The 13,052-nt window shown below is 48.8% G+C and overlaps 1 protein-coding gene across 1 annotated transcript in view; it reads right to left on the reverse strand.

Moving 5' to 3' along the window:
- Window positions 1-3,021: 3,021 nt before the first annotated feature.
- Window positions 3,022-13,052, reverse strand: part of KLRG1 (killer cell lectin like receptor G1) — a 14,383-nt gene continuing 4,352 nt past the window's right edge. The window contains exons 2-5 of the mRNA XM_019543996.1: window positions 9,965-10,063; window positions 9,042-9,193; window positions 6,017-6,120; window positions 3,022-3,986 (exon numbers count right to left, since the gene is read on the reverse strand). Coding sequence (XP_019399541.1) covers window positions 3,875-3,986; window positions 6,017-6,120; window positions 9,042-9,193; window positions 9,965-10,063 — 467 coding nt within the window. The 3' untranslated portion in view covers window positions 3,022-3,874. The remainder of the gene's footprint in view (window positions 3,987-6,016; window positions 6,121-9,041; window positions 9,194-9,964; window positions 10,064-13,052) is intronic.

Raw genomic sequence — 13,052 nt, forward strand, 5'->3', positions numbered from 1 at the left:
GTTCAAGTTCACTGATGACACCAAGCTGTGGGGCAAAGTGAATACACTGGCAGGCAGGGACTGCATCCAGGCAGACCTGGATAGGTTGGAGAAGTGAGTGGATCTGAACAGGATGCGGTTCAACAAGGACAAGTGCATGCTGCACCTGGGGAGAGGGAACTAGCATTATGGTTATAGGTTAAGGGCTGACCCTCTCGGCAGCACAGAGGCAGAGAGAGATCTTGGAGTCATGATTAACTCCAGGATGAATATGAGTCTCCAATGCAATGAAGCAATAGGCAGAACCAACTGCACCCTGTCCTGCACCAACATGGGCATCGCTAACAGGTCCAGAGAGGTCTTGCTCCCCCTCTATGCGGTGCTGGTCAGGCCGCAGCTGGAGTACTGCGTCCAGTTCTGGGCACCGCACGTGGAGAACCTGGAGAGGGTCCAGAAGAGGCCACTCATATGGTTGGGGGCCTCTGTGGCCAGCCCTATAAGAAGAGGCTGAGGGACCTGAATCTCTTCAGTCTCCACAAGAAGAGACTGAGGGGAAATCTTGTGGCTGTCTACAGCCTTATCAGGGGCCACCAGCAGGGACTTGGGGAAAGTCTGTTCACCAGGGCCCCCCTTGGAGTCACCAGGAACAATGGCCACAAGCTAATGGAGGATAGGTTTAAGTTAGATATTAGGGAGAACTACTTCACAGTAAGGGTGGCCAGAGCCTGGAATCGCCTTCCCAGAGAGGTGGTGCTCTCACCTTCCCTGGAAATCTTCAAGAGGAGACTGGACAGGCACCTGGCTGGGGTCTTATGACCCCTCCCACCCCCAGTACTCCTTCCTGCCCATGGCAGGGGTCGGACTCGATGATCTGTCTAGGTCCTTTCCGACTCAGTGATGCTATGATTCTATGAATGCAGCATGTCTGCTAATGAAGCCACATGCCAAAACTGTGTGGGGGTCAAGTATGGAGGGACACTTTTTGGGAGAGAGGCTGATGATTGTAGCACCCTTACACCTGCTGTAGTTCCTTGAGATGTGCTAATGGTAGCTATTGAGACATAGCGCTGTCTATCACACACGCCTGTTTCAAACCTTGGGTAGTGCAGGGGAAGGCTCTTTTCTGGGGATATGTTGTTTTCAAACAAGGATTCTTACAGGCCCAGGCTCTTTTCTGGGGAGACATACTTCTTTCAAAGCTAGGCTAGTGCAGGGCAAGGCTGTTTCTTTAGATGTTTTTTTCAAGACAGTGCTGTAGTAGGGCAGGGCTGTTTTCTGGGGAGATGTTTCTTTAACCCGAGAATGAGTAGGAATGCCCAAGAACGATCTACCCTTTTTTGGGTAGATACTTCTTGGATGTGCCTATTCATTGATCCAGTAAAAGCCAGTATCTTGCACCCAGGGTGCATAAACGGGTTCCAGGAGTCATCTTAAACCCCATATTTGAGTTCAGAGTGGACGGGCAGCACATCACCTTCCCCACACCCACCCACCATGGTAAAGGGAGAAGGCTATGCTGTGTCAATGCACAGCACACGCATACCTGACCAGGGGAATGATTGACATGCAGATAGGAGGTCACTTGCAATGCTAATTAACTGTATTCAGCTCATATTACTATTCAGACCCTCCCCCCAACACCTCCACCCCCCTGCGAACCTTGATGGTGGTGCTGTGTGCTGAGAAGTGGCCCTGCTGCATATGTGCAAACAACTTGGCTTCGTGGAATACAGACAGAATGAGTGAAGAGGACCAAATGGAGATTCCAGATGAAATGTGTGAGGTCATGGACATGGAAAATGATGACAAAATGAGTGAGGAGGCCAAAATAAAGGATCTGAATGAAATGGGTGAGGAGGATGAGGAAGAGGAACCGTTGTTAAATATTCTGCTGCTGGCCTTGGACTTGCTGCCTAGAATAGAGCCACAGCCAATGAGGCCAGCATATGCTATGTTCCCACTTGACAGTGCTTGCGATGAGATGCCTGCATGTGGACATGCTTCACGAAAAAAGGCACTTAAAGCTTGGGTGGAGTGGGATAGCTGAGAGGCAGGCACAGAAGTGGATGCTGACAGGGCTCTGTGGATCACCCTCAGGAGCAGCAACTGCAGGGTCTGGGTCCACGTGAGCAGCTTAGACTGGTGGGAGCGAATCGTACAAATCACTTGAAATGATCAACAGTGGCTCAAGATGTTCCAAATGACCAGGGAGACTTTTACTCACATCATTTTGATGCTGGGGGTCAGACAAGAGGGTGGCTATGGCTATCATGAAACTGGCCACCCAGTCCAACCTCCACTACATCGTGAACCAGTTTAGTGTGGCTCCCTGCACAGCCAGGCTGGCAACTTGCAAGGTATGCCAGCTGCTGCACAACATCACGATGAACAACTTTATTTTCCTCGGTAACCCCAGGAAGTTATTGATGGCTTCAGTGCCATGGGGTTACCTAACTGCATGGGGGCTTTAGAAAACACACACATCCCTGTGCAATCTCCCTTGGGCGAGGACCGGTCATTCACAAACAGGAAGGGGATGATGCACACAGCTTGGTGTGGGGGTCCCTGCCACAGGATGTCTGCTGGAGACCAGAGCCTAGGGTGGTACCAGTGGCAGGGCATCTTTTTGGGCAAGTGCGGAAAGTTGAAATGTCCCCTCTCCCTCTGGGTGGGTTTGGGGGTGGATGTTGTGGGGTTGTGATGACTATGGGTTATTGTGGGGATCCTCACTTGAGGGATAAGACAAGTCCTTTAAGGAGGTATGGGGGAGTGGAAGGGGATGTGGGAGTGGTGGGAGTTCACATGGTTTCGGGGTGTCTGTCGTTTGGCAGAGGGGTGTTAAGGAGAGGGGTTTTGGGAGTGAGGAGGGAGAGGATTAGTGGTGTATTACTGGTTTATATGTGCCCCCTGCTGTAATTCAGTAGGGAAGACAGCAACTGGGTAGATTGGTATGCAGCTCTCCCCTGCTGGAATTTACAGGGACTTGCACACTGGACTTAAGTTATTCAGAAGCCTAGCATGTGGAAACACTAATGCGATGCTCTAAAACAAACAATTTAAAATATTATAAACCTATTTAATTTAATGAGGATTAAATCCTATGATGTGTACAGGAGCCCAAAGTGTCCATGCCCTACACATGCTAAGGGAGGTCTCTGATACCCATTGCTGAGCAGTTCTGATCCATGCCAGTAGAGGGCAGCCACAACACAGACACAAGCCACAAATTTATTGAAATGGGGGAAATTTAATTCCTGAGATTATGCCAAAGCTGTCTTCTCATTCCATTTTGCTCTGCCCTGTCACAGCACATCTTACTCTGGCACACAGATCAGAGCCTGACACTGGAATGGAAGCCAGTTTAAATCCAGCAGGTATAGGACAAATCACTGGAGGTTGGTGGCTTAGCTTCTGCACTTGTCCAGGTCCCACAGAAATCAGAAAAGGGAGCGGAAATGTGTTCTGCTTAGCAATGTAGAAATCTCAGAATTAGGGGCACAGGGATAAGCCTCTGTCACTTATAGCACTAGTACAGGGAGCAGAGTGGAATGACTGAGATGAAGACTCAAATGTGGGGGACCTCCATGGTAAACCAAAAAAACTCCACGCCAAGAGATAAGGAGGGGAAATGGATCCAGGCTCTCTGCATGGCACTAGTGACCCCTCATCATCAAGGTCAATTGGCCTTGCCCCTGCAGAAAACCTCAGAAAACTGAAAGGCCAGGAATGAGATTGTGATCTCATATGTAGCAAAGATACCTTCTAATCCCCCTTGCAGCCCAGCTAACCCTGCCTGCTGGAACAAGCCCTGATTATGCCCTCAATGGGTGGCTAGTATCCCCACCACTGGCTGAATGTAAGTAATAGTGGCTGTGTGGCAAAGTGAAGTAGGAGTTCACTTGAGGGACTTCTCACAGATCCATTGCATAGAAACTGAACAGCTGGAGGCTTGAAAGACACCATTCATCAGGACTCCACAGTGCTGCACAGGGCTGTTGGATATGACCCTAAAAAAAGAGACACAGGAGGAGTAGGGAGAGATTCACAATTAGAGATAAGAAAAAACTCTCTCTCTCTCTCTGCTTATGATGGGAAGGAAAGAGAGAAAATGAATAGCTTCTATTCAGCAGCTGGTATGGAATCAGAAATGGGCATGAAGTGAAACTATGTCTTTAGTATAATCCCCTATGGCCCCATTATCATTGTGAAAGTCATGTTTATGCTAGACCAGGCACCATTGTGTACAGCTTGACCTGCATGTGTTCTCACATCAATGGCATCTGGGTCCCCATTAGAGTGGCAGAGACAGGAGAGCCTTGGTGGGTGACAGTTTCCATCTGCTGAAAGGTCGTAGGGTGGAGAGTTGGATTCAAAGAGGGAAACCAGCCGTGTGGTAGAGACTGGAGGTCAGAATGTTCTCACCCTGCCTCTGCCAGTGCAATGGTGAGGGGCAAATAGAAATGAGGTTTGGGGTGTCTGGGTAACTCCTTACTTGGAGTGCCAGAGAATGAGAAAGCATTAACAGGGGCCAAACGCTGATGCCCATATTCCAGTGAAATGTTGAATTTTGCCTGAGTAAAGACTTAGCCAAGGCTCTCATTCTCTATTGCTTTGAATACTGGATGCCTCCAATATTTGTGCAACCTGGGTATCAAGAGCCCCCAGTCTGAAGCGTAAGGCTTGATTTGAAACTCACAGGTCCAGACCTTGTACCAGTGAAAGGCCATGTCTGCAAGCCACAGCCTCTAACGCCATGATTTCTGGCAGCAGCCATCACCACCAAATTTTCAGAGCACATCCATGCATGCTTCTGGAAGCGCCACAGCTCTGCTACAGCTCACAGGACACAAGCGATTCCCTGGGAAGGCACCAACTGCTGAGTGGATTGTGGCAGCCAGCTGAAGGGGTGGGAGTGTCTTCATGAGGCTTCTGCCAGCTGTCAGGTAGCAGCAGAGCTCTTACTCAGCTTGGCAGAGGTGGAGTTGTTCTGTTGTTGGAGTGGAGGGTGCTGCTGGTACAGAGAGCCATAAAGTACACTCAAAGTTTTGCAGCATGAACTAGGCCAGAGGAGGAGAGCTGAACCTGATATTGGAGCTGAAGACAGAAATGATGTGGAAGCCAGTTTAGCTCCTCATAACATCAATAGTCATAGTATTATAGTATCATAGTGCTTAGGGTCAGAAGGGACCTAAACAGATCATTAGGTCTGACCCCCTCCCCCGGGCAGGAATGGGTGCCAGGGTCATATCGCTGAAGGCAAATATCTGTCCAGCCTTCTCTTGAAGGTCCCCATGGTAGGAGAGAGCACCACCTCGCTTGGGAGCCCATTCCAGAGCCTCACAGCCCTAACTGTAAAGTCATGCAGGTTAAGCACACTGTCATGTTTATCATGGTAAGATGGCAGCTTTTTCCCCGGAAGGTGAGTAGACCAGGAAACCTTAGAGATGTGAAGGGACAGATTAGTTTAGACAGAACAGTCAGTTCCCAATTACAGAAAGTGTGCCTACTTTACAGGGCATTTTCAACAGTCTCTTGTCCTCAGCAACTCTTGGGAAGGGAGGGGAATAAAAATGTGGGTCTTGCTGCCAAGCAAGAGACACATTTTAGATGAGTCCTCAGCTGCTTAGTAAAGGATTCTGAGATACAAGAGAAGCAGAGCTTGCTAATATCTAGCCAGTCTGCTTTCCCCACCAGACGTATCAGAACAGAACACTGTGGGTTCAATTCAACCCCATGTTAAGGGTATCCAAGGGGGAGCAGAATGGCTCACCTTCCTTCTTCCTGGATCCCTAGTAGGGGGAGGGTGGGAATGTATGCATGAAAGGAGGAGTGGGCTTCAGCAGACCACCTGCCCTGGAGAGAGAGCTGAATGGACCCAGTGGAATTTGCCTGAATTCATGCCTATGGGCACAAAGTAGAATTCAACAGTGAGTAAAGCTCTCAGGCTCTGGCCTGCTGACTTCCCAAGGAGTTCTGCCTGAGTAAAGATGGAGCCAACAGTGTATTATTATCAGATGATCTGACTTAGAGAACTCACTTTATCTCACTGAGTCCTGAGCTGTCTGCCCAGACCCAGCCAGAGCGGGTGGTGTTCCTCAGTCCAATCCAGGACTGTTCTCTGGGGATCATCTTGAACAGGTTCTAGGAGAGAGAGAAGAGATGCAAAGGAGATGCATAGAAATCAGCTTAAAAACTGAATTCTTGCTGAGCGATCAGGGCAGGAAATACCACAGTGAACACTGCCTGTTCTTCCCTGGGGAAGCACTGACGGCTTGTCTCCTTCCTGTTCTCCCTCCCATGTGCTCCCCAAATCCTTGTCCCTAAGGGTTCTACAGCAGGAAGCAGAGGGGATCATGGAATCATAGAAAATTAGGCTTGGAAGGGACCTCAGGAGGCCACCTAGTCCAAGTCCCTGCCCAAAGCTGGACTGTTCCCCATGGGTACTGGCTGACAGGCAGCTTGGCTCAGCTGGGCCTGTCCTGAGGCACATAGTGTTTATGGTGTTCAAGAGAAACACCCAGGCTTTGAGGTGTCCCAGTTCAATATTGCACAGGATGTTTCCAGGACACTGGAGCCTGCCCACCCCTTTGCCACAATAACTGTCATGAATAAAACAACCATGCCCTCTTTAATTTGGGGATTAGTGGGCAACCCTGCCCTGTCACTTCTGCTTCACACATGCCACTTGTTGAAAAATGCCATCACCCACTTTCAGAACCATGACCGGGGAGCTCCCAAGACTAAGACCCTGAGTGCATCTCTGGGATTTCCGCCAACTGTAAGTAAATGACCTTTTTTTGCAAGCAGCACATGCACAAGAGGAATGAGAGGGGCCTGACTTCTCAGAGGCAGTCTTAAGATCAATGGGGAGGACTTGTAGACATGCCCAAGGTAAACTCGGGGTACTGCACACCTTACAAAGTCTCCAAAATACAGCCCTACATTTAGAGCTCTTCAGCAAAATCTGACTGTCTGAGGGGCCCTGAAAAACCTGTTTGGGGACAGTAGCACTGGGATAGCAAAAGTGAAAGGCCTCAGCAGAGCTGGAGCTGTGTAGGGAACCCAGGGAATAGCAGAGGGCTGCAGGGCACAAGTGAGGTTTCACTAAAGTATAAAAACTTTCCCCTTGTACATTTTCACCTTTCACTTCCTTTTATGCGACATTTCACTTCTGTTCATTACTAATTCAGCTCCTAAGTAAAGTAGTGACACCCCCAGACTGAATTTGTCCTGCTGTTTCTAATGAAATGCCCCTATCCCTCTGGCTCTCCTGCAGCCAGGGCTCTGTCATTCCCTGCTTTGAATCACCTCCCAAGGCATTAGTAGCACGGTGCGTTTATAAGGATGTCATTAGCAATGCACAAAGATCCATGTATGTCCAAGCAGCAGCGGCTGAGGAGGGAGAAGAACGTTTAGCTTTGCCAAGGTAGCATGAAATGTCACCGCCAAAGCTGGGGAACAGTTTAGCATAAAGACTGCAGTGTAACAGGGATACTGTCACTGACTCCCACGGGGACCCTCTCATCCAACCTCCTGCTCAGGATCCTATGCTTCAGCTTTGCTGGGGTTGAATGGGAGGGATGAGACACAAGTCAACTGTGTGATGTTCTTCCCTGCTTCTTTTTTAAGGTCTTTTCCTCATCATCCATGTGTCCCCCAGCCCTCCATTCGGGAGCCACTTGCATGTAAACTGCAAGGGCCTTGTTAGACGTTGCATTTTGAGTTGCTCAAATGTTGCTTAGTGTTAGTGCTAGCTAAGGCTTGCAGCAGTCACACTGTAAGGCTCAAAACATTCTCTCCCTATCCCCCACCTGCACAGCTGTGACTTGCCCATAGAGAAGAGGTGGGCAATTATTTCAGGCAGAGGGCCACTTACTGAGTTTTGGCAAGCTATCGAGGGCTGCATGACAGGCAGCCAGGGGCAGATAAATAATAATTTTCTAAATTAGCTTGGCAGGCTGCATCTGGCCTGTGGGCCACATTTTGCCCACCCCTGCCCTAGAGGGCTGGCAAGCAGAGGCCTGATTAGGACTACAGGTGTGAGTTGCCACTACAGGGCTGCTGAGCCAGGACAGGTTTCTATCCCTGCTCTAGGTGGGCAGTCTGAGAGATGGGTTGGAGGGGGTGGGAACATATAGCTGGGAGGCGGAGATTTAGTATAATGGAGATGGGTAATGAAAGGAAATGGGCATGGGGGAAGGGTGGTAAAATAAAGTCGGCCCCTAAAGGATAAAATAAAAAGTAAAGAAGAAATAATCATTTTAAAAGAAATAAATAAATTAAAGAAAGTCTCATGTTTAAATGAATTAGGATTTGGAATTGGGGTGTAGGGGGTGCTGGTCATGCTTCCTCGGATGGCTGCGAGGTAGGAGTAATGAGGGAAGGCACTTCTGGGGGAGCTACCGCCCCTGCCCCAGGAAGGAAGCCACAGCTCATGGGGACCCAATCTGGCCCCTTACCGTGTTCCTCCCTGACACCTCCCCCGGATCCACTCCTAGACCTGTCCATGCCCTGATACCTGGCCAGGTGGCATGTGCTTTGTAGGCTGTTTGAATGGGGTTGCAGCCCTGTGTGTGGGAAAATCACTCCTCTGGGGCAGGACAGGGAGTTGGCTTGGTACCAAAACCATCCCCTGGGCAGCAGAGTTTAGGGCATGGAAAGTTTGTCTAGACAGAACAAGAGGGTTGCAGAGGGGACACTGCATCTTGGGATGCTGGAGGACTGCAGCTTGGGTAGCTCATCTGAGGGGAGTGGCTGAACATTAATGGAACATGAGTTGGATAACATGGATCAGAGATAAACCTGCCCTGGAGTGGCATAACTTTAAGATGTCTAAAGTATGCTTAAAACTAGTTTCAGGTATTAATGTGTGGACAATCCAGGAGTTGAAAGTCCCAGGAGCCACCTAAAATTAATATGTAATGGGGCCCTAAAGGTAGCCTAGTGTGGAACTATCCTTATATTTAAGACTTTTCTTTGCCTTAAAGTGACACAACAGCACCCCGGGGTGGTCAGACTGCAGAGACATTTGCAAAGCAATGCAAAAGCCTTGTCATGCTAACCATTTCCTGGGTGTTGCTGATCACCAGGAGACGAGCGCTCTCTGCAGCACAGGACTCCTGGCTGGAATTCCAGTCCTTTCTCTCCTTGGAGAAGAGGTAGCAGCTGTCCCCGTAGCCCATCCACAGCTCGGGGCACCGCGGACAGGAGTCACCTGTAAAGAATCATGACAATGGCTTTGCTCTTTCACTGTCCCCTCTGTAAGATCTCAGGGCACATGGCAGCCTGGATAGTTCAGAGATCACACACCTGCTTGCTGGCATGGAGCCACCCTCTGGCAGAAGGTGACTACTGTGCAGAAAGCAAGGACTGTGATTAAGGCAGGAAATGTAATACCACAAGGGCATTGTGAACTTGCAGTTCTTACTGTTACCCCTTGCTTTGACCGCACCGATATCAGAAGAGTTACTCAGATCTGAGAGAGCAGAATCGGGCACTCTGTAAGCAAGAGAGGGACTACAAAGACAGTGGGAAAATGGTATACAATGTGATTGTTGCAGGGGCTGAGGTGCGTGCGGGGCAGCTGTGCTCACAGCTTAAAGCTATTTACATAACATATGGGCCCTTCTCTGGCGTGGTTTAGCACCTTCTTTGCATGCTGTACTCAGAATGTCACACCCAGAGTATCTGTATTTCCCAGAGCAGGCAAGTCTGTAACGATCTTTGAGTACCTGTCTTTCTGTAACTGGGGAGCATAGTTCAGGTGAAGCAGCTTAGGTTACCCCAAGGAGCCTGCAGGTATGCAACAGGCAAGACTGAGCTTTGGTTTATGTTGGTGCCTAGCTAGAGTAACTCCATCCTCCCCTGAGGGATTACTCCACCCTTATGCCAGTGTCACAGGGACCAGAATCCAACCTCCTCTGCTTAAGACCTCCCATCTCCTGCTCTCAGGCTGTTGAGGCCCAGGGCTATTTTATACACTTACTCATCTGCAGGACCACTAGCATTACCCCTTGCACCAGCAAGACGGCACTCAGGACACCTACAGTCAAGCGGCAAACAAGAGAGGACTGGGAGCATGGGCCTGGAAGAGAGAAAATAGGAGTCAGGGTAAATGTAGGCTTCACCCTGGACTGCTTGTCCCCATTAAGAGCAGTATTGTACAGCCTGGGGTGTCAAATTCACTTGTGCCCGAGCCAGATCCAGACTGCAAGGAGCCTCCTGGGTTTGATCCAAATGGATGGTGATGGCGGAACAAGTGGCAGTGACAAGGCAAAAGGTGATGTGAGGTTTAGAGCAACCATTGCTGCCTTTGCCCCGCTTCCCCCAACAACATGTAGGCCCATCAGGACTCTGAAGGTGGGACTTTGAAGCCAGGCCCTGCCCCTGCTCACCCCAGTCCCAAATTCTCAAGCCGTCAGGGAGCCCCACAAGACCTAAGGTGCTTGATAGCCTTGGCATAGCTCATTTGTGTGCATAGCACTGGCACAGTGTGGAAATGGGCCAGACAATTACCAGTCCTCATGTACTGGGGTTCATTGTAAGACACAACTAAGCAACCACCAGGAGTGCTGCAGCCTTTATTCCTGGAAGGTTTCAGGAGAGATGCGCCACACAGGGCTCCCTGCAGTATCCTCAGTAACTCTGCATGGTGTACACACATCAGTGATGCTACAGAACTGACCTAGTGCTTCATAGTCCCCAGGAATGCCATGCTGGTTGGTACTGGTATGAGAAGAACTGGCTGGTACTGGTAGGTGGTGCTCCTTCCTCAGAGCCAGCACTGACCCCACAGTGGTGCTGCAGGTGCTGTGCAGCTGGCAGGGGAATGGGATGCTCTGTAGCCAACTTGATACTGACCTCAGCATGACTGCAAGGTGCTGGGGGACAGGCTGGTGTGGCTGGAGCTGCCTCCTTTTAGACCGAAAGTACCAACAAGGCTTCTCCCACTTGCTTATTTAATGAAACCCTGGCACTTTCGCAATGATAAGATCTGACTTCAGCATGCAGGTCACACACCTGCTCACGGTTATGTCTTTCTAAGACTCTCTGTGGAGCCTCAGGTGGAAAAGTTACTCTTTCTATGCAATCACTGTCTCTTTGCTTATCTCTACACAGTACCCAGTGTTATAGGCCTAATCCTCAGGACTTAGGTTGCTGCTTTAATAATAATTTATTATTAGGAATTTATAGTGTCAGCAGCTCAGGGGAGTTTCTGAACATAATTTTGACCATACTCTAGAGCAGCTTCTATGATCCTAAAAAGGTGCCTGGATTTTACAGCATGTGTTGGGGGCAAGTCACCAACTTCTATATAGAACAGGTCATCTTCTGTGTAACTCATTGGTCTTCAATGGACAAGCACAGGAGGGGAGTCTAACCCAGGACATGTTTGGTTTCAGTAAGGTCCTTGACATACCAATGTTAATGTTAATGCCAAAATCTACTTGGAAATCGTTGCTGTGTGGGGGGCATGTCTATGTTTATTGCTTTTGCTGGGATTCTGAGGTTTTTGTTTTATCATTTATTTATGGGGTTTTAACGCGGTGATGCAAGTTGAATGGGCAATGGGACTTCAACAGGGTAATAAATCAATAAACAGCTGCACACAATGAGCAATCCTGGAGCATAAGCTTGCCCTCTATTAATCTATCTTCAGGTTTATTACTGGTGAATCCATTCCACATCAAATAATCAGTAAAATCCTTTGTGGACCATGTGGCACCTCTGGCAGGTCATCCTATGTGCAGTCTGAACTGTCTATGTAGGAGGCCTTGCTTTAATTGCATAATTTTAATTGGTGGGAAGGACAGTTCAGTTTGTTAAGACTCTTTCTTTCCCCTCCTATTGTGCTTGCACATTTGATAGGTACCAGGTCTTCTGGTTGTCTGGTAGTTCTGGGACAGAATTGCAAGCGTCACTTATAATGGGCAGACATTCTCAAAGAGGAAGTTTTTGCAGCACTTCCTAAATCTGGCAGGTCTCTTGCCTCCATCTCCCCACCTTCTTTTTCTTGCTTATTTAAAAACAATCAGCATCAAATACTGTTCAGCTTAAATAAGTAGAAATATCAGGATAATGTGCAAATCCGAGACCTCAAGCCTCTTGTTGTTTCCATCAGCTTTACCTTGGCTCTTCCTAGAGTCTACCTCAGTAGGGTAGACTATACCTCATTAGCAGACATGCCACAAATTAAGTCCTGTGCCCTCCCCAAGTATCACTTCAATCCCCTTCCTCTGCCTGATCTGCTGTGCTCTCTCCTGCTCCCTACCCAGTGCTCCCTGCTCTTTTTCGTGCTGTTTTCTGCTTCCTGCCCTGTCTGCTGCTGTGCTGCCTGTTCTCTCCCCAGTCTGCCACATGTCCCACACACAGGTTGCCTGTGCCACTTGTGGCACCTGTGCCATGGCCTGGCCACCTCATGTCTACTTGATGTTACTTTTGTTTCTGTTGCCTTCAAACACAAAAACAGTTGCACCAGTGCAGCCCCCTAGGAAAGTGGAGTCAGCCTGAACACCTGAAAAATCCCCCAACCCTGAAGTTAGGTATGCATGGCAGGGCTGACTCATTTTCTTGCTTGTACATAGCAAATAGCTCAAGAAGGAGATAATTATCTTCCAATACATGACATTCAATTCTGATCAAACAGTTCTGACGAGTTGGCTGTTTTTGTTTTTCGCCATTCTTCTCTTTTGTCTGATAGGTATAGATCTCAATCGGCTTCAGAAACCTGATAACGTGACCTCTTCTGAAACAGGAGGATGTGAAAATCTAATCTAATAGGGTGCTTGTAGACATGCATGGAGGCTGCTCCAATGTGCTGTAATTACAGTACATCAGAGAAGACTCAGTTAATCAAGTCTGCTGGGATGTACTAATTAGTGCACTCCAGCCAGCCTCCTCATCTTATGTATCAGCAGCTCCATGCTTCAAAATGGCAATGGGGGTGCTTTATCTAAAGTTAATTTGATGAGCTTTAGTTAAAGCACCCCACTCGCCATTTTGATGTGTGAGGACACTGACACACAAGATGCTGCAGGCACTTTAGTTAGAGCGGCTGTCAGAGGCACTCTAAT

This window comes from Crocodylus porosus, unplaced genomic scaffold, assembly GCF_001723895.1.
Source record: "Crocodylus porosus isolate Cpor-Errol unplaced genomic scaffold, CroPor_comp1, whole genome shotgun sequence".
NCBI lineage: Eukaryota > Metazoa > Chordata > Crocodylia > Crocodylidae > Crocodylus > Crocodylus porosus.